General features: G+C 43.8%; 1 protein-coding gene across 1 annotated transcript in view; it reads right to left on the bottom strand.

Moving 5' to 3' along the window:
- The window catches only part of LOC111146403 (zinc finger protein 462), a 133,847-nt gene that overhangs the window by 43,361 nt on the left and 62,977 nt on the right, over nt 1–27,509 (bottom strand). The window contains exons 6-7 of the mRNA XM_022501941.1: nt 25,147–25,265; nt 20,931–21,122 (exon numbers count right to left, since the gene is read on the bottom strand). Of these exons, the coding sequence (XP_022357649.1) occupies nt 20,931–21,122; nt 25,147–25,265 (311 nt within the window). The remainder of the gene's footprint in view (nt 1–20,930; nt 21,123–25,146; nt 25,266–27,509) is intronic.

The following is a 27,509-nucleotide window of genomic DNA, read 5'->3' as shown; positions in this document are numbered from 1 at the left end:
TTCCTAACAGGTGTTCCGTTTTCAAGTTTCTTCTCCTCCTAAGATTCCTTTCTCTTCTAAAAGCAAACATGACCATCACCGAGTCTGATAGGAAAAGGTCCAAACTCTTCACTGTTGGGGCTCCCACCCTCCTGCACCTTCCCAGACTTATCCCCCCACCGCAGTCATACTGCTCCCACACTGCTCCCGGCCAGCCACATGGAAGGCTCCTAACATTCGCTGTGTGCTTTCCTTTCACTGCATCATTCAGTCTTGCAATGCCTTTCTTCTACTTTTCAGCCTTCTCAACTTCTACCACCTTTCAAAACCCAACTTAGTTCAAATATGCCATCACGATAAAGATCTTCCTTGAACTTTCTAATTACAATTATTAAAATCCCTACTTGTGCTCATGACAAGGCACTGAGATTAATTTATTTTACCTGTGCCAAACTAGGATCTCTTTGAAAAGAGGATATTCAACCCAGCTTTTGTATCAACATGGATGGGACTAGAGGAGATTATGCTGAGTGAAATAAGTCAAGCAGAGACAGTCAATTATCATATGGTTTCACTTACTTGTGGAGCATAAGGAATAGCATGGAGGACATTGGGAGAAGGGAGGAAAAACTGAGTTGGGGGTCTCTTTTGATTATCTGGAGAATGGCTTCTGGAATATTTGAGAGTTTGGATGGCATGAAATTCATCATCCATGGCCATCCTAAGAAGCCAAAGGCATCACTTCTGCTTTTGACCCTAATCAACTATGAAGTCTAAACTTTGAAACAGATGGCATCAGGCTACCTGGGAGCACTTCCATTGATTCCATATGCAACTCTCTCCTCTTCTTTGTACCCAGTGGGAGGCGCAGAGGTTTGTAAAATGCACAGGTGTAACCGGCAGCACGTATTTTAATGCACCGTGACTTTCCTACAGTCAACTTCTACGGCCATGAAAACTGGGCCCACTGCAATCCATGAGAAGGCATTCATGGGTTTCCTGCCCACATTTATCACTACGTTTTCACCATACAAACTGTTTTACCAATTTTTCTCGATTGGGAACACACTTTCATCCCAGGTGTGTAGCATACAGAGAAGGCACTTTGCATAGAGACTGCTGGAGGTTTGGCAAAGTGGAGATGAGAGGACCTCCGGTTCCCCAGCCAGTCCATGGAGAAACAGGAAGAGAACCTGGGGCTCCTGCGTGCCGCAGTTTCAAAAATATGTTCCTTTTCTGCCACAGTCACTAGTAAACATCGTAGGTATTCCTTCTGCACTAAACGTTATTCATAACTCAAAGTGTGTGTTCTTAAAAAGTCTTCTCGAAGCAGGCTGGAAACTTGTTGGGAAACGAATAAATGTGTGGTAAAGGAGCCTTTTTCTAATTTTTTTTTTTTGGGGGGGGAGGAAACTCTGGGTGGCATCTGCCATTGTTAATTGAGAAGCTCTTACAATACCAAATGCAAAATTCACCTGTGACTCTTTTGAATTGTGTGATGAGGAAGTAATGTTTCCTGCTGCTCGTTTAGATCCTATAGATGTCTTTACCACACTGAAAATCCAACGCAAACCTTGGAGTACAAAAGCCTCTTTATATCAGTGACTTGGCCTCAACCGCAGAAAGCTTGCTTCAACTTCACATGGAATGGAGAGCTCGCGGGCCGTGGGCAAGGCCACTGAGCTTCCTCCTCAAGACCTGACTGGAGGGAAGATGCCTACTGACTTCAAGGAGTTGGCCACAATGGATGGCTTGCTATGAACAGTGCAGTCAGCCCGGGCAGGGAACAATTGTAGCGATTTCTTCAAAGATTAGATAATCAGGAGAAAAAAACGCATCTGAGTATAAGCATATATATTTAGATCCGTGTAGAGCTCTAAGTGATGATATGGAAATCAGGTGAGAAAGGCAATGGTTTATCAAGAATAGAACAAGCAGCCACACTTCAAAGCATGGAGTTTTTTCTAAAACTGTCGCCCAGCAGCAGGAGTCTCCTAACCAACAAACCCAGTGGGTTTCTTACCGTTTTTCCTTTTCTTTTTCCCTATTCCCATGCCGTGGAAGAAAATCCTGGCTTTGGGTGAAGCTACATTTTTTAATCACCATTAAAGCAGTAGGTTCCTGCCTTTGGATAGACAGCTCTTCTGCCTGCTCTAAACTCGCCTGCTCGGTGGGGCTGGGCTCAGGTGTAGGGCAGGAGCCTTCAAGAAGGCAAAGGGACAGGTGGTGAGATCCAGGGTCACCTACTGTCTCCACCAGCTCCCTGGCTAGCACCTGGGTCAAGGGCTTCTTACAAGGCCTCTTGCTGATCTTCACCATGACCTTATGAAATGGGAAAAGGGAGTAACTGGAAAAGAGGCAACCTCTCATTTACCCAGAGGTGCATCGAGGCCCCCCGGGAATCCTGCGGAGACGGGTGGTTAGGCAGACCTCTGCTTCCTCACGTGTGAAACAGAGGCCGTGGCACTGGCAAACATCACGGTGTGTGCGGTGCCACGCAGAGGAGGCCGGTGTGGGAAGCGTAGCACCTGGTGCACAAAGCAGTGCTTGAAGGTCTCCGTTCCACAGCTATTAAAGTCCGCACCCCATAATCTTGAACTGAATTATAAATCACCTTCTAGTGTGTATGGAGTGTTCTCTATCCATGCAAGAATTTGGTCTCCTAGGCGGGACTGCAGGATGGAGCGGTGCGGGGGTTTCTCCGCTGATCTAAACAGATGTAACAAACATTCGTCCTGGCTCCAGGTACGTGGCAGGAGCTCGGCAGCTAGCTTTTGACTGACTGATTCTGGGCAGAGCCAAGGGCACTGCTACGGCTGGCAACAACCCACCAGCTTATTTGGAAGGTGGAGATGGCTGCAGCGGGGAGGGGAGCAATCGTGGGGCTTGGATTCGGCTCAAAGGCAAGGCTTGACCTGAATAACACCACAGACTCCATGATTCGCCCCGTTTTGTCAGATCACAATGCACACAGCATGGTCACAAATCACCTTACTGCAAAAAGAGTTGTCAGAGCGAATTTCATTTCCAAACTTTAGACACTTTTCTGGCAAGCCTTCTGGGGTTGACTTCCTTTCAATTTTTTTTTTCCCCCCAAGCTCACCTCAAGCTTTGAGCAAGGTCCTTTGGTACCCAATTTATAGGTGTGGCAATCAGCCTCATGATCACTGATGGTCTCTCCAACCATTCCACCCGACGCCACAGCCCCTGTCCTTTCCCTCTGCACAGCGCTTCTTGCAACCTGATCCATCGTAGATTATCTGGTTTTCCCTACTAGCTGTGAGGGAGTTTGTCTCAAATTTCTCAGCTTGTATGGATTTTGGGGATTTAATTTCATGATTAATGAGGGCATCTAAGCTTGCTTGGGAACCTGTGGCTTGGCTGAGCCTGGAGTGTTTGGCCAGTACTCAATAAGAGAAACCTAAGGGCTGGTGCGAGGAAGCAGGCCTACCATCAACAGGTCTATACGTCTCAGCCTTTTGAGTGCCGTGGCCAGTGTATGGCACCATGAACACCGATACTTCTAGATTCAGACACTCCAATCACTTGTTTGAGTACCCATAGCATGCAAGGTCATCTGCCATACTCTGAGAACCCAAACATAAAATGATGGCCTTTGGGGCGCCTGCGTGGCTCAGTGGGTTAAAGCCTCTGCCTTCGGCTCAGGTCATAATCCCAGGGTCCTGGGATCGAGCCCCGCATCGGGCTCTCTGCTCAGCAGGGAGCCTGCTTCCTCCTCTCTCTCTGCCTGCCTCTCTGCCTACTTGTGATCTCTGTCAAATAAATAAATAAAATCTTAAAAAAAAAATGATGGTCTTTGCCTTCAAGAAGCCAATGGTCTTAGTGCAAAGAGAGAGCGGAACAGAGTCGATCAGTGCTGGGTCACTAAACAGAGCTCAAGGATCTGGAAGGAGTACACAGGAGGCCTCTCAGCCAGAGAGGAAGGTTTCTGGAGGAAATAAGACTCAAGTTTTCAAGGAGGAGTCGGAATTAGCCAAGTGAATGGAGTAACGAGGAGGAAGGTGAACACAAGCAGCCAAGTGAATGGAGTAACGAGGAGGAAGGTGAACACAAGCAGAGAAGGGCATTCGGGGAAGGGAGAGCAGGGCCTGCAGTGTGAGAGAGTGGGCGCCCGGGAAGGCAGGGTACTCGGCGTGGCTGTGCACAGTACGAAGCGAGAACAAGGCGTGAGGAATGACCCCACAGGGAAATGAGGGGCCCAGAAAACAACTTTCATGCTGAGCTTGGAATTTATTCTGAAGGCAAAGGAGGTGGCCCCTGGAGGGTTTTAAGCAGGAAAGAGGTAAGATAGAGGCTTCATATTTTTACCTTTTCTGTGTCTCTAAATTGCACCTACAGTGCTTGACCAATGACTTCAGACAGGGAAGGTGGCTTGGGTAAATGCCTTCCCACTGTGGCAAAAACCAACTGATGGCACGTTTGTTTTCACCAAAGGAAGATCAGCGGCAGCCTGTGAGTCCACAGACTTCATTCTGGTAAGGTGAAAACAACTTATCGTACCTTTTCTGCCCTGGATTTTACTAGCAGGTTGCGAGTGTTCATCTGAAATTCAGTTCCTACTATTTCTACACGTACATCTGGAGTAGATTATGGCCCTGCTGATGGGAAGGAAGGACAGAAACCCAACAGGCTACCTTGCTGGCAACCTACCAGCCCTTCATGTGGAAAAACATAACAAGGAGGCACGGGACACTGAGTGGTATGTCCACATTCTGGCAAAGACAAGAAACAAACTGGTGTCAGCCAAAACCCTGTGGTCCGTGTTCCCAACACAGGGCCTCTGTCACATCCAAAATGTTTCTAGATCTGTATTTTACTCCTCAGTTTTAATAGCCATGTGTCAAGCCAAGGACACGATACACATTTTCTTGCATTCATTTAGACTCAATAGTCAAAATATTATTTTGTAAAGCGATCCAATATTCTTCTGGACTTGTTAACTTTATATAAATGGTTTGTTTATTCATAACAAATAGAACTACTATATGTTGGGTCTTTGATGGATACAAGGATCATCAGATCTCTTATTTCAAGAGCTTTTTGGTTGTTAGGGGTGATTATGACAGCACACACTGCAAAAGAGTGAGCCCCCAAAGAAAAGAGCAAATGCTCAAGGGCATTTCGGTTTGTTGTTACCAGAATGGCTGGAAGACAATTGGGGCTTTACAGTGAGAAAAAAATTTAAACCTAGGTTTGCTGCTTTTAACTATTTAATAGCTATTCTAGGACACAACTTTCATTTCACATCTACGGGACACCTAATCTCAGAAGAAAGTAACCCTATGCCAGATGTTTAGAATACAAAGATGAGCAGGACAAAAACCCTATCTCTAATGAGCTCTTTTTCTGGTAATATTACAGAGCTGGCAGAATGGACCACACATGTCCCCAGGGGAGGCAGGCATAGCACCAAAGGATTTCAGAGAAGACATCATGAGAAGCATCATGAAAGTGAAGGAAAGCTCTGAAGGACAAGTAGGGTGTGGACATGTGGAAATGGAAGCCAGGAGGGCAGCTGGGGAGGGGCATGGAGAATGCTGAGGGTAGGAATTTTTTTAAACAGGCTATGTAGAGTGGTTAAAGATTTTGGGGTAGGAGAATAATGCGACTCAACCATGCATGGTGTGGATGAAGGGAGGAGTTGGCAGGTGGAGGGGGTATGGGGATGGCTCCTGGGTAAGAGAAAGTGTGGGAAGGAGGGGAAGGTGGGGGAGGGGGGATTGTGAGAGGACATCAGGAGACAGGGGACAACAGGACTTTGTGGGCAGCCAAGCAGCTGACGGACTGTGGGCCAAGACCTGAAGATGCAGAGTCCGGCTGGCTACCATGAGTGCTGGTCGACAGCCAAGAAGGTAAGGCGTTCCCTTTCAGAACCTCTGAGGTGAAGGATGCATGAGAGCCCCAGAGAGAGAAGGTGAGAAGTGGACAGAAAAGAAGTTCTGGAGCTAAACCCGAAAGGTTAGGGCTGGAGGCTGAGATTCTGGCAAGCATCATTTAAACAGTGAGTTGATTCCATGTGTTTGTGAAGGGGGACCTCTGAGGACCAGACCAAGAGGGCGGAGGACCGGCCCAAGGTCTGTGTGTGGGCAGCGGGAGGAAGAGTGGTGACGAGAGAGTAAAGACAAGGTACTACCATGAGGACAGAGGAGAGCCTGAAAGAGACAGCAGGTCCCAAACAACAGGAGGAGAATTCCCCTGGGAGGAAAGTCAGCAGTTTTAAATGCCACGGCCAAAAAAAGAAGGGTGAGGCAGGAGCAGAGGCCATGGACTTGTTTGTCTGGAGTCGTCGTCAACCCTTGTGCAAGCCATTCCATTACTGTGCTGGGGGCCAGAGTCACACTGCCTGGGATGCCAGACAGGGAGAGGGAGGAGAAGGAGGCGGTGGCAGGTGTGAACAAGGAAGGACTGACTCCTTCCCAGAGAAAATGTCACTGGAGTTAGCAGATAAGAGGTCTCTTCATGAGAGTGGTTTCAACGAGAGGCTGAAGGCAGAACGTGGATTCCAGCCATTTAAGAAAAGAAGAAGTGGTGAGGGAGTGTAAGTTGGGCATACTGGTTCTTTCAAGAAGATCTGGAGGCTAAGACAACTGCAGAATCAAAATGCTAAAGGTCATATCCAAGAATGGTTTCAATATTTAAAACACAGAGCCCTTTCCTGGGGCTCCAAGAGCTCCCCTATTTCAGATTTTCCAAGGGAAACATAATACATCTAAGAACTGAGGTTTAGGAAAATGGCGTGACATACGGGACAGGGCTTTGGAGGCAGGTTGACATGCATCCTAATCCCAAATCTGCCAGAAGTGACTGTGACTGTTCTTAAGCCTTTTTTCTTCCTTCTGCGAACAGGAGGAAGCTAGTTATGGAAGTTCCTGTCTCGTGGGATTGCTGGGTGGATGAAATGAAATGAGAGGACGTTTGTAAAGTACTCACTCAGTAGACATTCAGTAAATAATAATTACCATTAATTAAAGATATGTATTGATTAGGGCCAGTAATAACAATACTATTGATGTCTGACACGGGACTTATCAGTGCGTTTCACCAGTCTGTTAGGGTATCCACTGCTAAGGACTTTGTTGTGTGGATGGTTTCAATTAAGCTCCAAAGTTTAAATAAAATTAGATCAACAGGGCTCCACATTAAACACCATGTTCCAAACACTGAATTATTTTAGACTCCCAAGAAACAGCTCATGATGTGAAGAGATTTCTTTCAGCTTCTAAGGAAAAACATGAATTTTTTTCCTGTTTTACTAAAAAAATCAAACCCTCATCCATCTCTGCATGACAACTGACTATAAATTGACAAGAAATATGCTTCTTCTATGATAATACTTTTATACTAATATTCCTACAGTAACTTAGAATATGATAGCATTTCTATATGTTATCTCACTGATCCTTGAAATAACCTCACGAAGGAGGCATCAACATTATTTTATGAACAAGAAACAGAGGTTCAGAGAAGGTAAGTGGTTTACCGTAACACGCTTAGGAGAGAGGGAGGTGGACAGGACCTCTGCCGAAGGCTGCACAGGTGGGGGTCTCATGGGCTCTTGAGTGGATGGATTCCTCGATACAGGCCAACAGCATCTCTCAAGCCAGACCTCAAACTCAGAGGCCCAAGATTTCCCATGCAGACCGTTAAAAAGGATCTACACGGAGAACGGCTTTCCCGAGAGATCATTTGCCCCTCATCTTTCCAAGCTCCAGGTGCTTTGCTCAGTTAAAATGAACCCAGCGATACACACAAGAGTCACATTCAAAGCCAGAACCTAGCATGCCTCCAAAATTCCACTGAAAATAAATGGGTACAAGCTGGGGAATAGGTTCCCTGGGACATGTGGATGCTTCCCTTGATGGTGAGCGCCTGAAGGGAGCCACGGCTGCCAGCGGACCTGGGACAGGCTCAATGTGCCACTGAATGTCACTGACCTGTTGGTATCAGTAACCCTCACGCCCCTTCCAGACACTGGAAGCCCAGAGCCTCTCCTTTGCTCAGGGGAGGGGAGGGTCTGGCCCTGTGGCTCTGGGCACTTCTCAACTTTAATGTGTTGAGCGTGATGATTGGTATGCAAACCACCCATTCACTCAGTATATTAGTTCACAAAACTTCTTTCTCACACCTGTTTTTCTTTTTTCTTTCTTTTTTTTTTTTTTGCTTTCTCTCAGTTTAGAAAATGGCTAATAAATAAATACATAAATAAATCAAATGTTAAGCCTGCCCTTGACTTGCCCAGAACCACCACTCCTCCATCCTATAGTTTTCAAACTCTTTGCTGCTCTGACAACACATGACTAGTGAACATCTACGTTCTCAACATTCTTCCTGAGGCATAACCTGATTTAGATAATACCCCAGAAAATTAGAAGAGGGAGAAACATAGTAAAAAGGATCATAAAGCTTTTTGTTAAGCTACAGGGTTGGAGAGGCACATACAAATAAAGCCATTGAAAAAAATAAAGAGGAAAAAAAAATAAATCTATCTTTCACATAGAATTAAATTTTTTAAAGAGTGATGTTTTCCAGTCTTTCACAATGTAGGTAACATAGGCAAGACGCTTAAGTATACTGTAGCTGTGTGAGCAAAAACGGTCTTATTATTGACATAACAACCTATAAGACTTACCACTTTCAGTGTGTTAGTTGGGAATTTTACTTATAATTCACTGCCTTTCAAAGGAAACAAAAGCGAAAAATGAACTTTTGAGACTTCAAGATCAAAAGCTTCTGCACAACAAAGGAAACGGTCAACAAAACAAAGAGGCAACCCACAGAATGGGAGAAGATATTTGCAAATGACACAAGATCATAAAGAATTCCTTAAACTCAACACTCAAAAAACAGACAATCACGTCAAAAAATGGGCAGAAGACATGAACAGACACTTCTCCAAAGAAGACATACAAATGGCTAACAGACACATGAAAAATTGTTTATCATCATTAGCCATCAGGGAGATTCAAATCAAAACCACATTGAGATACCACCTTACACCAGTTAGAATGGCCAAAATCAACAAGACAGGAAACAAGTGTTGGAGAGGAAGTGGAGAAAGGGGAACCCTCTTACTTACACTGTTGGTGGGAATGCAAGTTGGTACAGCTGCTTGGGAAAACAGTGTGGAGATTCCTTAAGAAAATTAAAAATAGAGCTACCCTATGACCCTGCAATTGCACTACTGAGTATTTACCCCAAAGATACAGATGTAGTGAAAAGAAGGGCCATCTGTACCCCAATGTTCATAGCAGCAATGGCCACAGTTGCCAAACTGTGGAAAGAGACAAGATACCCTTCAATAGACGAAAGGATAAAGAAGACATGGTCCATATATACAATGGAATATTACTTGGCCATTAGAAACAATGAATACCCAACTTTTGTATCAACATGGATGGGACTAGAGGAGATTATGCTGAGTGAAATAAGTCAAGCAGAGAAAGTCAATTACCATATGGTTTCACTTACTTGTGGAGCATAAGGCATAACATGGAAGACATTAGGAGAAGGAAAGGAAAAGTGAATTGGGGGAAATTGGAGGGGGAGATGAAGCATGAGAGACTGTGGACTTTGAGAAACAGAGGGTTTTGGAGGGGAGGAGAGTAGGGGGTTGGGTGAGCCATGTGGTGGGGATTAAGGAGGGCATGTATTGCATGGAGTACTGGGTGTGGTGCATAAACAATGAATCTCAGGACACTGAAAAAATAAAATTAAATAAAAATAAGTAAATAAAAATAAATTTTAAAAATGGGGAAAAACCCCCAACAATTCATTGCCTTTGATTTAGTTATCACGATGGGGGTCTTTTCTAACGGACACGTTGGTGGCATTATTCTTGCTAGCACACAAGGTACAAGTGGATTTCCTCATCTTCTCCTGTCTGTATTCCTAATTAAAAACTTACCCATGGGCAAAATTTTTAAAAATAACTGTAAAACAGAGTACCAGTGAAATCACAACGCACAAGTACAATCCTCTGCAATATGCCATGGCTGCTAACCACAGAGTGGCTCCTGCCATTGATCCACTGTCAGCTCTGGGGCAGGCAAGACAGACTGCAGCTCCCAGCAACCTCCAACAGCACTGGGGACTCCACTCATGGTGCTCTCTGGAGAGAAACTTGGTGTACTGGCAGGGAAACTGGCTTTATAAAGGGAGAAATCTCAATAAGTTCAACTTCATTCTTTAAAGTAAATCAGATTTGTGGTTAACAAAGATAACCTCGAAAACAGATCAGCAACGCTTGGGATTGGAGCCCAGAAGACTGACTAAAATCAGAGAACATGGAGTGAGAGTTCTTTGGGGTTGGGGTCTGGCAAGTTAGAGACACAGGATGCTGAGGAAAGCCCCTCTGAAATGGGTAGATAGAGAGGTCAGAGATATATTTTTTTTTTTTTTTTTAAGATTTTACTTATTTATTTGAGCCAGTGAAAGGGAGAGGGCAAAAGCAGGGGAAGAGGCAGAAGGAGAGGGAGAAGCAGGCTCCCAGCTGAGCAAGGAGCCTGACCCGGGGGTCTATCCCAGGACCCTGGCATCATGACCTGAGCCGAAGGCAGACGGCTTAACCAACCAAGCCACCCAGGCGGCCTGGTCATAGAATTTAGAGCTTGGGATGCTGGAGATGAAGCAGTTAGAGTGAATTCAGGCACAGGGGAATGGTGGTTGGAGCACAGTCAGGAAGGAGGTTAAGCATCTCGACCTGAAGAGACCAATTCACTGAGTCTAGTATACTGGAGTTCTAGAGCATGATGGTCATGGTTGGAATAAAAAGAAAAGCTGTGAACCTGGCACTGAGTTCACTGAGAAAAGTGAAAGAACATTCCAGAACATCAGGAGAAGGAACTCAGCAGACAGCAGGTATTTGAGAAGGACCATTAAATGAAGGAAGCAGAAATATTCTCAAGAGGTAGCAGCAAGTAAGGTATGTGCTCCCTCTTCTTGGCCACTTGGAGGAAAGAGATGAGTCACTTTGGTTATAAAGAGTTGAAAGGGATACGGTGTTGTCACTGGGGAGAAGGCCAAAGTTAGTTAACTGGAGAAGACAGGTGTGACCAAGGAAATGTGCAACAGGACAGGATGGTACATCACGGTATTCACGCAGCCCAAATCCACTGGCTTTTCCCAAACATTACGCAGCACAGCTGAGCTCACAGTCACCGAAAGTCCCACCAGGCTTTTCCACATATAAACTACTGTTCTGTCAATTCTCCTTGTGTATGGTTCATTTTGTTGCCCTAATTCAAATGAACAAATATTTATTGAATGGCCTGCCAAGCACTAGGGATCTGATACAGTCCTTGACCTCAGAGAGCACACAGTTTAGCTGGGGAGACAGATATGATAAGCAATGATTTTAAGAAAATTTGGCAAGTCTAGTACTGGCAGAAAGTATGAGGGTCAGAAGCCACCCGGCATATTTTATATTTATCACCTAGCAAAATCTCCTTACAGCTCATACTCAGAACAGTCTAGACGGTCTGTAATCTTGATTTTGTCACTTAACTTATGGACAATTTGCCAATATTTCAAATGTATTAAGCCTCAAGCAGCAGGAAGAAAACTTAAATTTTTTAGGCAATAAGTGAGCCTTAAAATTAACACAATTAATGGATTTTTGATTGGTAAAAGCTCAAAGGCCTTATCTAATTCTGAGAATGCCATCCTAAACACATATCTCCCTCTCTCTCTCTCTCACACACACACATACAACTGAAGCCTTTAAATGCCTGATATTTATTATATGAAGGGGAATCATTCTTGTTTTTTTAAACAAGGACTCTCAAATTTTAAAATACAGTATGAGTCAAGTAATGAATCTATCAAGTGAGAGGAAAAACATGAAAAAAATACTTTATATATTATGGTCCCAGTTTTGTAAAGAAAAAAATTCAAACAGAACCTATAGAACAAACATCTAGATGACTCTAGAGCAGATTGTTAATAGAGATTATTTTAGTTACTGAAACAAGAAGGCTGGCCTTAAGGGTGACTCCTACATTTTAGGTTATGTACCGCCATAAAGCTGTTCTTTAATTATGAGTAGGTATTACCTTTGTAATAAAAAAGAATAAGATATGTGGGCATCTTAAAAGGAACTAATTACCTCTCATGACTATTCTTTTTTTTTTTTTTTAAGATTTTATTTATTTGATAAACAGAGATCACAAGTAGGCAGAGAGATAGGCGTTGGGGGTGGGGAGGGAGCAGGCTGCCTGCTGAGCGGAGAGCCCAATTCGGGGCTCAATCCCAGGACCGCGAGATCATGACCTGAGCTGAAGACAGAGGCTTTAACCCACTGAGCCACCCACGTGCCCCTCTCAGGACTATTCTTAATGCAAGTTCATTCTCAAAGACTATAGATGCTAGCTTATTGCACCCATAGTTCAAAAGTACTCTCCTGCTTCCAAAACAGATAGAGCTCTTGCCGCTATTCAACCTGCATCTCTAAAATCTAAAGCCTTCCTGGTAACCAAGTACCATTGCAGTCTGGTTCTACCTCTGCTCACCTCACCAACTGTCTTCTCACTAATGTACGCCCTCCGCGGTAGCCAGGTTGGTCGCGTGTATCCCAGGATTCCTCCTTCTGCATATTTGCTCACTTCTGATACTCCTTCCACCCTGAATGGGCTTCCACTTATGCAAAACTCACTCATGCTTCGAGAACCAGCCCAAGCCCCACCTCCACCAAGAAGCCTTCCATGACTCTTCAATTTCTTCTCCTCAAGGCTATAACTATTAAAAACCAAATGCACAATTTCTCACTTCACTCTATTCTGTTCTAACAATACTGTCTATCGATTAACCTAAGGTCTAAATATCAATGAATAATAAAAACTTGGCCCAAGTTTCCTTTGGAAAATTCCAGGATCCCCAAACATGGAAGAGGAGGTTGTCCCTTAGCCACTCTGGATCATGTATGGATGTGCATTTCTGCTATGAGAATGCCATGAGATGACACAAAGGTTAAGGGCACAAGGTTTGGATTCAGACAAGCTCCGCCACACACATAGGTTTTGTGACTCTTAGACTCATCAGGTCACTCTTTGGGGTATCTGTCTCCTCTCTAGAAAAATGAGACGAATAATTTGTACCCCTGATTCATCAGACATGCTGAACCAGATGATAAACTTATGGCAAACAGCAGAATGTAAAAAATAAAAATAATGATTAACCTTATTGCTTAGGAATTAAAAAAGAGACAGAACCCTGTATAGCAACACGAGAAGGGACGACTTTCAAACTGGTCAAGGAGGAAAAAATAGCTAGCAAGGCTAAAAAGCCAAGGACTAGATTAAGGGTTCTTTAGAAGGCCCTATTGCTCGACTGGCTCTCACTGCTGCTTTGGTGGAGGGCTCACGGTACATTAAAATAAAAGATGACATAAGGAGGGTGGCTTGCATGAATCATCTAAGAATATTCTGTGTCCCTGAGGAAGCTGAAGAACCTAGCCCTGGAATGACTGCTCCAAGAGCCGTGTACTGGTAAATAAAACCTTAGCTGGGCTCTGTACTCGCAGCCAAACACCTCCTTTGGGTCCAGCTGATGGCTCTGAAACTGCTTGCAAAGTAAAGAGCCCCTGTGGCAGGAACTCATCCCTTGCTGGGCACAGACTGCAAAGGAGTGAATCCAGCAAGATGCAAACAGTCCCTACTACTTGAACTTCTTGTGTCCATTTTTATTTAACTATCACAACCAAGACTTTTCCATAGGATGTTATTTCGGATGATGAATGAGTTAACAGGGAAACGTGTATACTATTTGGACATGCTCTCCTGGTCTGTATCATCAAAACTCATATAATTTATTTCTAAAAATAAATAATAGTTGTTTCCAAAATATTATTTCTAGTATCTTCTTCCCATCTCTGCACCTTCAAACAAAAATCTTTTTCACATACTTCTTCTTGCTTAGGACATACCCTCTGCTGGATCCAGCAAGACTTTTCAGGATCTCCACCTCTGAATCAGGGCTCACTCAAGTTGGTCCCCCTAATTCTGCCTGCATAAAATCCTCTGGAGCAGAACAACATTTGAAAGCAAGGAGAGGACCTATAGAATCATGCGTCTCAAGAAAAGGATTTTATCTCAAATATAATTGGGCTAAAATATCTAGCTCCAGTTCCAGAGCAACAAAATCTGATGAGGACAATCCAGGAAAATTCTTTCTTCCCAAAAAGAATCGAGATGAGTCGTTTTAGATGATTCGACCAGTAACAGAATGTATTTTCTGCCAAAGAATAAAACAGATTCCTTCTTTCTTTCAGTTACTTTCCACACCATAGGTTCCAGGAGACTTAAGGTAACATCTCCATCCACCAAAAGATGCCAAAATCAGACGTGGAGTTAGGAAGCAAACTCCAGCGTTGCTAGGAACTAGCTCTGGGTGAGGTCGGTAGTATATGCTTAGATTTCGGAGGAACAAATGTTTTTCTTGGCATGAGAAGGGGGAGATGGGTTAGTTGACTAAGTTCCCAGGACACGGAAGGCTTACACTTGAAATGTTTTTCAATCCTTGGCACATGAAACTGTGGATAATTCACAAAGTCACAGAAATCTCAGGCAGGTGGATTCTTTGGGAAGGGTCTGTCACGTGATACACAACTTCAGGGTGGTGGTGATTATGGGGGTTTCGTGTTTGCCATGGTTGCCAAGTTCTAACAGCTTAATGACTGAAGACCGCTGGGCGTACGACGGGAGATCCAGAATCACTGTATCACTGCCTCGCTGGTGTCACAAACCTCTGAATCTTCCTGGTAGAAATGCCATTCTTTGTAATAAGCATTAAAATAAACTCTAGATCACATTTTCATGTAGAAGTTCTGAGGTCAAAAAGGGAAGGTTAGTCTTCTCTGGTCAGATAATTTCTGTGACCAGCGGAACCTATTAAAAATTACGGTCAAGCCATTAAAATGATGCCTTGTATCCCATGTGTTAGAAACGATGGAAATCTTTGTACTTCACAATTATTCACTCTAGAGTCTCCACTTCATTATTGTCATTTTAAAAAAAACCACCTCTTCTTTTCTTCACCCCAAGAGAAATCTGATTGCAATTGGAACCTGTGTGGAAGGTCTGATACCCTAGCAACTAATTGGATCCTCTTAAAGGTTGAATTTTATGTTTGACCTATTTAGAAATCTGAAAAGCTTCTCTTTGAAAAGCAGGCATCTCAGATCTTAATTTTTAAGTGTCAAGTATTGCTGCAGTCAAGGTTAAATGAGTTGATAGCTTGGCGCTAGACTCAACATAATTCTTAGAGAAGACGTTCTTTTAAGCTTAAATGTAATTCATGTGCTAATTTTTAAAAAATTCTATCCAATGCCCTACATTTCATATATGAAATAAAGAATATATTTAGGTCAAGTTACATTGCAAGTGGCATCTAGGAATAGTCCGTGTTAAATATAAAGCTTGATGATGACATTTGTTAAAGACGGGATTAATTTCATGGGTATGGCTGTAATCCCTGCCTTCTACCCCACCCATTACCAAGGGCAGAGGTCAGTGACACAATGCCCATAAGCCAAATCTGGCCTTTCCTGTTTTTGTACATAAAGTTTTATTGGAAAACATCTGTGTCCATTTATCTACATAGTGCTTATGGCTACTTTCACATTACAATGGCACAGCTGAATAGCTGTAACAGAGACGGTATGGGTCACAAAGCTGGAAATATTTTCTATCTGGCCCTTTCCAGGAAAAGTTGGCCAATCCCTGATTTGTGTAGAAATGGACCAGTATCAGTCTCATAAAAGAGTCTCTTCTAGTGAATATATTATGTTAAAATCCTGGTGGGTAAAATTTTGAGGAAGAATAGAAAATGTTATCAATCCATGAGTTTTGTTGGTCAGTTTTATCCTATAGCTTCTTTGAATTTGGATTCCACCGCAACCAAACACTGGGGAGATATGGAGAACAAGCTCACCCACTCTGGGGTCCATGATTGTATATACTTGGTTCTGTAAACAGGTGACCACTTGAGTATTGCGACTCCTCTCCACCTCTGCTACACTGTCTCCTCCTGAGGGTTGGAAAGGCTTATGCTCTGTTTCAACCTTCGGTTTCCCACCTTACAGAAGATCTTGTTATGCACAGAACAAGGGCAAGTTTAAAACACTTCATCAAGGTAGATCTCTTCTTCTTGCAGAATGTATCAGAAAATTTCTGTTAAAGCAGTCCATGAGATTTCATCTTTAGAATGTTTGCCTTTTGAACTTGACTCTTAAGTGGAAATGAAAGAAATGTGCCCTCCTAATTTGGTTCTGTGGAGTTAGTCAGACATAAGAGACTCAATACAGTTAACTGGATTGAAAACTGTGATGTCTCCAAGAAATCCTTGGTCATTCAAAAGAAGTTAGTATTTAACATGGACCTACAGCTAACTGCTTCCATCAGAAAATTATGGGACAGTACCAGCAACATATCCATAAGTACAAAGAGAGCCCTGAGAAGATGACAAATAGGAGAGTTACCAGAGTAGAAGGTTGGGCCAATAAAAGTCAGTCTTCAGAGATAGTGAAAGTCAGAGGCTCACAGAGAAAAGCAGACAGCGAGGAAATCCTTCCAAGCTCCCAGGAGAGCCTATTCAAAGGCACTGGAAGTGGAAACGCAGAAGTTAGATGCTGGGGGGTAGAGAGGGGTAGCAAGCACAGAGATAGTGGCACGCATCGGTATTATATGCTAGCAAGGCCACTCTGGAATGGGGGTAAACTCAGCACGTAATGCACGAGACTTTGCTATGACAAGAAGTGCCTACAGTTCTTTAGTGAGAGGTATCTGGCTAAAAATGTGCTTATCAAGCATTATTCTAGAGTTTAGAATAGAAAAGCCAACTGAAAAATTCTAACAGAAAAAAACAATCACAAAGCTCCTTAGAACATTCTTCTTCTGATTCCTAACAGTGAAGACTTCTCCACTGGGTGGACTGTACCAAGACCTATACCATAAAGAGAGAAAGGTGTCATGACCATAGGTTCATGGTGTTCTCCCTAGGTTATCATTAGGGCATAGACTAAAGAACTATGTCATCCTCATTCACCTTATTTATTTTGTCCCTGTTCTTAGTGTCTCATTTTTGCTTTAAATGCAGCATAGTAGCTAATTTCTAAAGCAGGCAATTCCATGCAGCATAACTGGGTAGACAGAAAAACAAAAATAATCCATTCTTTGGGGGACATTCAAGGGAGGAAAATAATGAAATGTCACCACTGGCCTGACTTTGTATTAAGGATATAGCTCAATTTCCAATGACATAGCCACCGCCCATGTACCACGCAGCTTCTAGACCTCACCACATCTCTTAACTCAACTAGGCTATTCAAGCTTCTTTGTTATGTTACAGAGGTGTGTGTCCATGTATTTTTCTGTCCTGAAAGCAGAGACTGGGGAAAAAAGTGTGCTAAAACCCAGTCCTACATTTTCTATGGCAGGAGAAGGAACTCAGTAAACACAAACACAGCAGAGCACTTCCTTTTGTTGACAACCTTACGATCTCCCCTTAATGCATTGTTTAGAATAGCAATTACGTGTCATTTCCCATTATCCTACACACAAAACCACCGCAGCGCAGCCATCGCTCTTTCTTCCAAAAAACCAATCACGGAGAAGCTAGAAAGGATTCGTGTGCTGGTGAGACATGTCAAGACAGACAGCCCAGAGCCCAAGAGCTCTGTTTATGTACAGAACAGGTATGTGGCGAAATCACCCCTCCACCTTCTCATTTCTGCCTTCCTGGCTCCCCTCCCTCCCTTGCAGCGGTTCCCTCTGGGTTGGGAGGGAAAGCAGCTTTGGAAGAACCTTCTTTTTCATCCTGTTTCCTCCTGCCAGAGAAGACTGGCTCGCTCTCAAGACTGCAAGCATTTGACCACGGCACACAGCAGTGAGCATGTCAACCAGTTTTATTCCCATTCCTTGCTAGGGAATCGAAAAGCCAAGGACACACTGGTGATTTCCCTGGTTTTATAGCTCTCTACTCCCCCCAGGCCTGCAACACATTTTTGGTGCTAGTGTTCACAGTGTCCTGGCATCTGCAGTGTGGGAAACCCGAACTGAGAGCCAACAGCCCCAGAGCTTCTCCCTATTAAAATGTGCAATTGGATTTCACATGTGTGTTTCAAACACCATTCAAGGCATGATTTACAGGCTACTGTCTAGCCCCACAGCTGTTTTTTCATCCCCCAGACTTAGTCATTTCTAGGAATCCACCATTAGCTCCCTAGCGAATAGTCCTCCCAATTTCAACCTCTTCAGTCATTCCTGGGCATCCAAAGCTACACAAGACCTATGGGAAGGACTCGAGAAAATGTTTATTAAACAAAAAAAACTACGATTCTTTCCACAGAATTATTCACTCATGAGAACAGCCCATTTGATGCCTTCTTTCTGTTTACTTACCTTCTAATGAAGCTCCCCCCCCCATCAAATTAAACCAATCACTGCTGACCCATTGATAAAAGTTATTTATATACATTAAAACCAGCGCAAGTCCAATGACCTCTGTGAGGGCCTCACTAGTTGCCACCCAGGGCTTTCACAGTTGCTGAGTCCTTTCTATAGAAGGGAAAAGAAAACACTTCTACATATTGCAAATTATCTTCCTGTGGCTGACTAAAGACAGACCCTCTGTATGTTCCGCAGAGAGTCAACAATCTACTATCGTGTTTCCACAACCACCCACCCCAAGGTCCCAACCTCGTTTCACTTTCAAGACTCTGAAATCACTCCTGAAAAGCTTAGAACTCAGGCTTAGGGTTATGTTTGGTTCAAACCCAGGCTGACAATATCTTCTCAATATTTGGTTTTAAGCTGTCAGAGGACCAGGATGGTACTGTGTTTGTATAAGATTCTTCCGTACAGAGCACAATCCTTGGCAGAGTATGGACACAGGTGGAGTGATTGGTCCGCAGGAGCCCCTGCCCTGTGACTGAGGCCCACTGTTCAAGGGAGGAGAGCAAAGGAAAAAGAAATAAAGGTCTGACATGGGGAGAAATGTCCCAGGAAGAGCCCTTGCTGGAAATGGCGTGTAGATGCATTGATTTCACCCAAATGGCTCTGCAGGTGTAGTTTCCCATTTCAGAAGAAAGCAATTAATTAAAAATCATATGAATAAAGATGTTATAATCCACATCAAATGACATTTTGCCCTTTGTTGCTCTATACCCATCTTTTCCAATGAACAGCATCTCAAGGTGCAAAGAGAACATCCTGTCCCCTTCTGCATAGGCTCCCTGCCCCACCCCATCCTCCCAGCTCCGAGACTCGAAGTCTCCCCAGAAAACAACAACGCACACCTGGCTTCCTCCCACACTTTGAACTACTACACAACAATCGAGGAGATCCACTTTGTTACAAGCCACAGTCAAAATAACAAGCCTTTCTTGTTGAGTCAAAGTCCTTTAGGACAAGAATACCAGTAAGTAAGGAGCTCTTGTGTTTTACATAGTTTTTGACGGCTGGAAAGGCAAGGCCACCAAGTTCCCTAACTCAGTAAAGGCAGCTTTAGCCTCGGGACTCGCCTTCCCTTCTACTCCCACAGCTGTCTCTTTGCAGACCTCAGGAAGGAAGATTACTCATTTACTCTTTGGATAATCTGATAATCAGGCCATGTTGACATGCTGAGCTGTCAAATCTTCAGGTTACCTGAAGAGGCTCTCTTTTTAAACCCTTACATTAAAAATAACCCCAAATTCACACTTGTTATCAATGGCCCCCAAGGCCAAAATTGCAAAGGATGAGAATCGCAGCAGTAAAATGACCATTTATTCAATACCCATCATGTGTCAGACGGTTTTCTCTTTACTCTCTCCAGATAGTTGGTGGAGACAGTATCATCATGTGCCTTTTCTCTTTACTCTCTCCAGATAGTTGGTGGAGACAGTATCATCATCCAAGCCTACATGAGTGTGGAAGCCACAACTGCCCGGGAAAATACAACTGGCATTGAGAGAAGTCAGACTCAAAGCCAATCCTCTGTTGCCAAGAGCCCATGAAGTTTCCTTCCAGTCCACTAAGCTCCCCCCGAGAACAGAAGAGTAGACCTCAGGAACAGTGTGTTCCCAGGCTGGGAAGAACTTGAGCTGGTAGGAGATGTCTGGTGACTGTAGGGGCAGGGAAGGGAGCAGCTCTGGGGTTTTCCAGACCCCCGAGAATCCGTACACTTCCTTCTGTCCTAAGCACCTGATTTGTGCAATCCCCAGAGGCAAGCTGAGCAGTTAAAACACTTCTGCTTCTTGGTCTGGTCAAAACAATAAGCTGTCCTTTGGCTCACTATGTCACACCTGCCACTTCCCCACAACTGGGGGACACCGCCAGCGAGGAGACCCCTCCATGGCTCTCTGCATTTCTGAAGCTCCAAACCTTGGCAGTTAAACCCTCTTCTCAGCTGCTGCTTCCTCATCAACCTTTGGCTACCAAAAATCATAACATGACCCCTAAATTGCAACAGGATCAGAGAGACTTGCCCCCCATCCCCTTCCGTCTCCTCCTCTGAATTCTGTGTAGCGTAGTATGCCCCCGCCAGACACTTCATGCCACCTGTTTTTTTGTTTTTCAGGTTTTTTTTTTTTTTAAGAACAACACAGACTATAAATAACTAAGTAAACAAAGAAGTAAACCTGCCTGGTATCCTATCTACTTTCCTGCTCACAACCACACGGGAGACTCCAACACTAGTCCATGCACACGGAGTACTCTTTCCATGAGCGACGCTCACACGAGTCCAGAGAGACATTTCGGCCACGGCACCAGACAGTCACCAAGGGCCCTTCACCCTCCCACTCCAACGTCTATAGTGTTTCACCTTTCCACATTTCTTCCTTCACTTGAACCGTCGTGGTTTTGTATTAGGTTTTCCTCTGGGAAGAATGACTGGCAGTTAATCCCAGCCCCGCTCCACCCTGGGTGGTGAGCTAGCATTCGCAAGCCCCTCATTACCATTAGAGTCTTCTACTTCTTCGGCTGGGGTAGCTTTCTGGGAGGAGTGGTGAGCGTGGGAGGAGAGCAGACTGACAATTCGTGGCCTGGGGAGGGTTAGGGCTTTTCCGTGGACCTTGAGGGAGTGTTCCTTCAACTGGCTGATTGTCATGGTGGAAAATGAGCACCAAGAACACTTGTAGGCATGTTCACCTGGAAGAAGATGGCGGTAAGGGGCAGAACGGGAAAGGAGGGAAGGGTATAAGGTGGGGTGGAAAACAAAATGGCACAGTTAATTCACACAAGAGATGAAGTACAGTTAATTCACGCAAGAGATGCGACTTCTGAAGTTTCATGGTCTAAGAAGCCTCACAGACCAGCTACCCACCCCTTCCCACAACCACAATGCTCCTCTGGGACTGAAACTCTTCCATGAGCTCCATAATCAGGTGACCTGGTCCCTTTTCATTTCATGCTCTACTTACAGGGACAAACCCATGCATGGATTCCCCAACAGGGAGTGAAACTGAATGTCTACGATCCCTCCTTCAGAAAGGGTTCCAGTCTCTCATTCTCTCTCTCTCTCTCCACTAGAAATGACCACGTCGGCTTTCATTCAAGGATGCTTTTTATCATCTGCAGAATATAATATGCTTAATTCTTATTTCAAGGGCCTATCAGTGGCTTTCCAAGCACAGGGTAACTAAGTGCAAACTCCATTGTGCTATTTTCATTCTCTGCGTCTTTGCTGACTATACACCTCCTTGATTCCACACATCCTAGTTTGTTTTTTCTGGACCAGTTCACAAACCTCAGCATAAAACTCCATGCCCCTATCTAATCAATAGTGCAGAGAAATGGGTAAAAGTAAGTCATTTTTTTTTTTTAAATCAAGAGAGAGTTGTATATGTATAAGCACGTGTGAATCTCCAATATTCTTTGATAAACAGGACATTTCAGTAAAAGTAGGCATTTTTATTTTAATTATTTTATACCATGGAAACACAGTGACCAAATGAGACTATGGTTCACCTTTGCCCAAAGTCAGCTTTTAAATTAAGTGCATTTTAAAAAGCCAAGCTGTGAAATGGACATGCTTATGTTGTGGGACAAACACTGGTTTGATCGACTCAGAAAGCAATTTTGCTTTTTCTAACAAAAGGATGTGAATCCTCATGCTTGCAGCTCAGTATCTGCACCACTCCAACCTGATACTAAGAAAATATCCTTTAACATACAGGGTTTCCAGCCATAAGGAAATGATTAAGTAAATATGGACCAGCTTCCTGATAAATGGTAATTCATTAAAATAAATTCTTAAATAATATAAAAAATAACAAAAAATAAAATAGTGATCTTCAGAAAAACAAACAGAAAGGCACGATATATTTTTGACTCACTTATAATCACAACTGTTAAAAATAATTATAGAGGCCATGGTTGAAAGGAAGTGTTATCAAACGTGAACAACAGTGGTCTTTAGAGAATAAGATTATGGGGTGACTGACTCTTATTTCTTCTTTCATTTCCAAATTTCCTCTAACGAGCAGGTTGGTTTTTTTTTTTTGGTTTTTTTTTTTTTTACATTTCTTTTTAAGGCGAAATTTTAAAACCAGAGGTAAGGAAAGAGAAGGAAATAGAGGGGAAAAAAGGAGCAGAAAGGCCCTTTAGCAAGGAAAGTTTCGCGTGCTAGTGAGGGGGACCTGTGGACAGAGCCGCGGAGCAGGAATGAGAAGGTAAACCTCTGTGCTTGCTCTGACCCAGCTGAGATGGGTTGTTCCCCGCCCAACCTTGAAAATGACTCAACGTCTTCACATGCGAGGTGAGCGCAGCAACCCAGATTCTGCACTCAGCCTCCGCGCTGCCACTGATGACTCCCAGAGCACGTACTTCCAAGAAAGCCTTGAAGAGAACCTTGAGTGACGCAACACACTACAGCCCAAGATGGAAGAGAAGTTCAAAGTCAGACGACCCCGACCAGAACCTCAGTCAGTCCCCAGCTATTATCTGGGAGTCCGGATAATGCCCGGTTGTCAACAGTGGTAACTATTACTATAATAAATACGGATATATAGAATATCATTTACCATGTAACATAGAAATACACATGTCAATATATATTAATCATTGTATAGAATACCACGGCCCTTCTTATTCCATTTTTAAGTTTTTTAATGCAAGTCTGGCTGCATGAAGTGGTTAGGTAGTGGCAAGTAGCACAACATGAGAGAGAATTCAAATCCAGATATTATTTGATTTGTCTATGTGACTTTTACCCTTTAAAATGAAACAATCCACCTAGCATGGACAAGATGACATAAGTGTTTTGGAAAACGTACTGGCTTTTTGCAAGCCAAGCTGCTCTCAAGTGGCTGCATGCCATGCCACAGACAGCAAGGTTCCCAGGTGTGCAGAGAAACAAATTCTAGCATTCCACCTCTCTAGATGCTTCCTTCTCACCAACCAGTGAGCACAGAAGGACTGTGTGCGTGGTCACCTCACTGCCCTGGAGTCTCCAGGCAGCCTCTGGTACTTTCTTAAAGTCCTTCACACAAGGCCAAGTCATTTACCCAACTCCTCTTGCTAACAGCGCTTTGGCCAAGGTGGAGATCTGTGAGAAAGACTCCCCAGGATGCTGTCCCAGCTGAAGAATTTACAATATGCACACATGTCACACAAGAGCGGTCTGAACCCTGAAGCCTCTTACTCCATAGCTTCAGTAGACTTTTCCTGAAAGTATAAAAATACGAACAGAAGTCTAGAACCAGTCTCTCCATCCCATCCGTGCCCAGTGGGGCTGGGAAGAGCTGGATGGCTTCAGGAGTTTTATTCCATGAGGCCAGTTCGACAGGACCCAACACCAGGAAAGCTGGTTAAAACCTCGGGAGAGGAACTCTAACTAAGGGTGTATGTGCAGTCAGGCTTCCGGGTGTGGCTAAGAACACCACGGAGAGGCCCCCAGATCCCTCTCCAGCACCTTCCCTGCACCACACCTCTTTCCTCTCCTGCCTGAGCTCTCCTGTGCCACCAGCAGGCATCCTCCATCAGATGCAAAAAAGAGAGGCTATCGGCTTCTTGTCAGTGATAAAGATGCAGGCTGTTCTTCTGAAGTCAAATTCTTAGTGAGTGGGTTATATGGCCTTGAACAGGTCACTTAATTTTTATATCCTCCTCTGACACTGAGGGGGACACCACCACCTACCCTTTAGGACTGCCATGAGGATTAATGAGTGGGATGGATATAACATGCTTAGTGCAAGCCTGGCGGGTGAGGGACTGTTCATAACAGAAGCATGAGGAGATGGAACAAAAGAGTAACAGAGACCAGCACAGCTTCTGGACACTCAGGACCCAAGTCATTTCTTATCTCTTGTAAGGAAAAGTATTTAAGGGTATCTCATGAGAAATCTTGCATGTCTTAGGGACTCTGTCCTTTTGAACTTCCTCAAGATTACACTTTCATTTTAGTTGGGAATTATCTTCAGTAGATGCTAACAGTTCATGCATTTCCATTAGAAAGGCCAGGTAGGAGCACCTGCGTGGCTCAGTCAGTTAAACCTTCTGCTTGGGTCATGATCCCAGGGTCCTGGGTTCAAGCCCTGCATCGGGCTCCCTGATCAGCAGGGGAGTCTGTTTCTCCCTCTCCCTTTGCCCCTCCGCCTGCTCATGCTCTCTCTGTCTCTCTCTCTCAAATAAATAAATAAAATCTTAAAAAAAAAAAAAAAGGCTAGGTAATTTAGAAATTCCTACAAGAAACCAACCAAACAAACAAAAAACAGGGGTGCCTGAGTGGCTCAGTTGTTAAGCATCTTCCTTCAGCTCAGGTCATGATCCCAGGGTCCTGGGATCAAGTCCCGCATCGGGCTCCCTGCTTAGCAGAAAGCCTGCTTCTGCCTCTCCCACTCTCCTTGCTTGTGTTCCCTCTCTCGCTGTGTCTCTTTCTGGCAAATACATAAATAAAATCTTTAAACAACAACAACAGAAACAAAGCCTGTTAGTAGCACATCCCAACTATGACTTAGGTGACATGGGCTTGGTCACCCTTGGCTTATTTTGGCTTCAGGTTATTCTATAATTTTTCTTTATGTTTTTTCATTAGATTAAAATAGAAATAAATAAGCAACCAAGTCAAGAATAACTTCTTCTCATGTGCGGGATAAGAGACTTTGACTTTCGCTCAGGGAAGACCATAGGATTTCAAATCCAGAGGACTCCTGCATCAGGAGGGCCAACTCACCAGCGTGAGCCTTGAGTATATGTGTTTTCAGCCGGCTGTTATAGGAGGACTTGAAGGAGCAGAGTTTGCACCGGAATGGTTTATGGTGTCCGTGGTGGGTTTGCATATGGCGATCCAAGCTTGATGAGAAGAAAAATAGAGAAACAGGACAGGATTAACAATTACATACATTTTTCTCCCTGCCCTTTTCCAGCAATCCCACTTCTAAGCTGCTCAAAGTCATTTTGCTCAACAATGGTGCTTACCCAAACCAAAAACAACAATGACAAAAATGACAAGAGTGGTCATGCCTACTTGAAAGGGAGGGGCTCAAGGCAAGAAGATAGCAAGAGCCTTTTTGGATTGAGATACATGGCAGTGGGAACATTTTCCCTTGCCTGGAAGCATGTATAATCGGAAGAGGGCATCCAAAGAGAAAAGATGAAATACCAGGGAATGCAAGTTTTCTGCCAAGGTGGTGAGGAGTGCCTATCAAATAGTCCCTTAACTTATTCAAAAAAAAAAAAAAAAAAAAAAAATTAGAGAAATTTTGCATTTAGAAAGGGCTTTCTTTTAAAATCTCAACTCTGTATTCATGGTGAACACTCAGGAGGGGAAGGGAAATTCCAAGGTAGTTGAACTACTTGAAATGGGCTGTCACGTCTCCAACATCTTTGTAAATATAGAGGCAACTGGAAGGTAGGTTTCAAAGAAGTCTTGTGATCCAAAGGCCACTTATCCCTTCTGATAAACACTACCATGTTTGCTGTACCTCAGTCTTCCAGAGCAACTTATAAAGAAGTTATTTAATTATGGTGAACTCCTAGTATTTCCTAATAATTAGTAGTCTAAAAAATAATAAATCTCCCAAACAAGGTGTGGGAAGGTGTTCTAATTTGAATCGGTACCCCAGAGAACCAGATTCCATTCTAAATGACTCAATTGGGAATGGTGTTGCTTACCATTTAAATACACAATGTTTTGAGCTCCAAAGCTGCACTTTCAATCACCTCCTGACATCTCCCTCTGGGTGTCCTTCAGCTTTCTTAAATTCAACGAGCCCTTAAACAAAACCATCAGTACCCCCCTGCCACCTCCAAACAGCCAATCTTCCTCCTTTCCTTGCTTTCTTCCTTCTTTCCTTCCTTTCCTTCCACCATTCTCAGTCAACCAGACGGAACACCTGGGTGTCATCTGTCCTCTACTTTGTCTCTCATCCCTCATCCCCTATATTATAGTCAATTTTTCCAAATCATTAAGATCCTACTTCTTTCAACCATTCCCAAAGTTCCATTTTAACTTCTTGGATTACCTACTATTACTGCCTCCTAGTTGGTTCCTCCCATCTTTTTTTTTTTTTTTGTCAACTCAAGAGCATGAGCTATGGAGTGAGACTGCCTGGGTTCAAATCCCAGCTATTGCTTATAAACCAAATGGCCTGGGCAAGTTACATAAATAAACCTCCTCACCTTTCTAATCCACAAAATGGAGACATAGTGGGACGTACCTCACAGGGCTGACTTAAGAATGATAAGAGATAATACTTGAAGGCGCTTAGCACACTGCCTGACACATAGTAGGTCTTAATAAATGTCAGCAATTATGATGACTCTACTCATTCCAGAGTCTTCCTTTTGCTGGTAATGTAAATTAAAACGTCTTAATTCTGCATTCAAAGACTCTAAATATGGTCTCTACTCAAGTCTTCATACTCTATCTTCCCCTATTCTTTTACATATACCTTAAAGATTAGTCAGACTAGACCACCAGCCGGGCGCCCACCAGCCTCATGCTCCATTCCACGGGCTTATGCTCTCATCCCTTCCACCATGCTGTACGCCCATTCCAAACTATACAAGTCCTGTCTTTGACTTTTTTTTTTTTTTTAAGATTTTATTTATTTATTTATTTGACTGACAAGAGATCACAAGTAGGCAGAGAAGCAGGCAGAGAGAGAGGGGGAAGCAGGTCCCTGCTGAGCAGGGAGCCTGATGCAGGGCTCCACCCCAGGACCCTGAGATCATGACCTGAGTGGAAGGCAGAGGCTTAACTCACTGAGCCACCCAGGAGCCCCGTCTTCCGACTTTAAGACCTGACTCAAATGCTCCCTACTCCATAAAACCTTCTCAATTCTTCCACAGTGGGTGTCACATTACCCTTCTCTGAAATTTCATAGCATTTTACTGTACATTTTTGAAAGATATGTGCCTTGTTTTGCCTCGTTTGTGTGCTTGCTTTATTTATAACTCCCCTAGCCCCTAAATTCCCTTAGCTCCCTGACCATGGCCTCTTCATCTTTATACGCCCCTCATATCCCCCAAGTCCCCAGCACACTGCCTAGCACGGGGGTATCCATTTATTCACAGGGATTTGCCGAGCCTCTA

Source organism: Enhydra lutris, unplaced genomic scaffold (genome assembly GCF_002288905.1).
Source record: "Enhydra lutris kenyoni isolate GAN:26980312 unplaced genomic scaffold, ASM228890v2 scaffoldscaffold13, whole genome shotgun sequence".
Lineage (NCBI taxonomy): Eukaryota > Metazoa > Chordata > Mammalia > Carnivora > Mustelidae > Enhydra > Enhydra lutris.
Note: the sequence above shows the minus strand (reverse complement) of the source record. Positions and strands in the feature narration are given on the sequence as shown.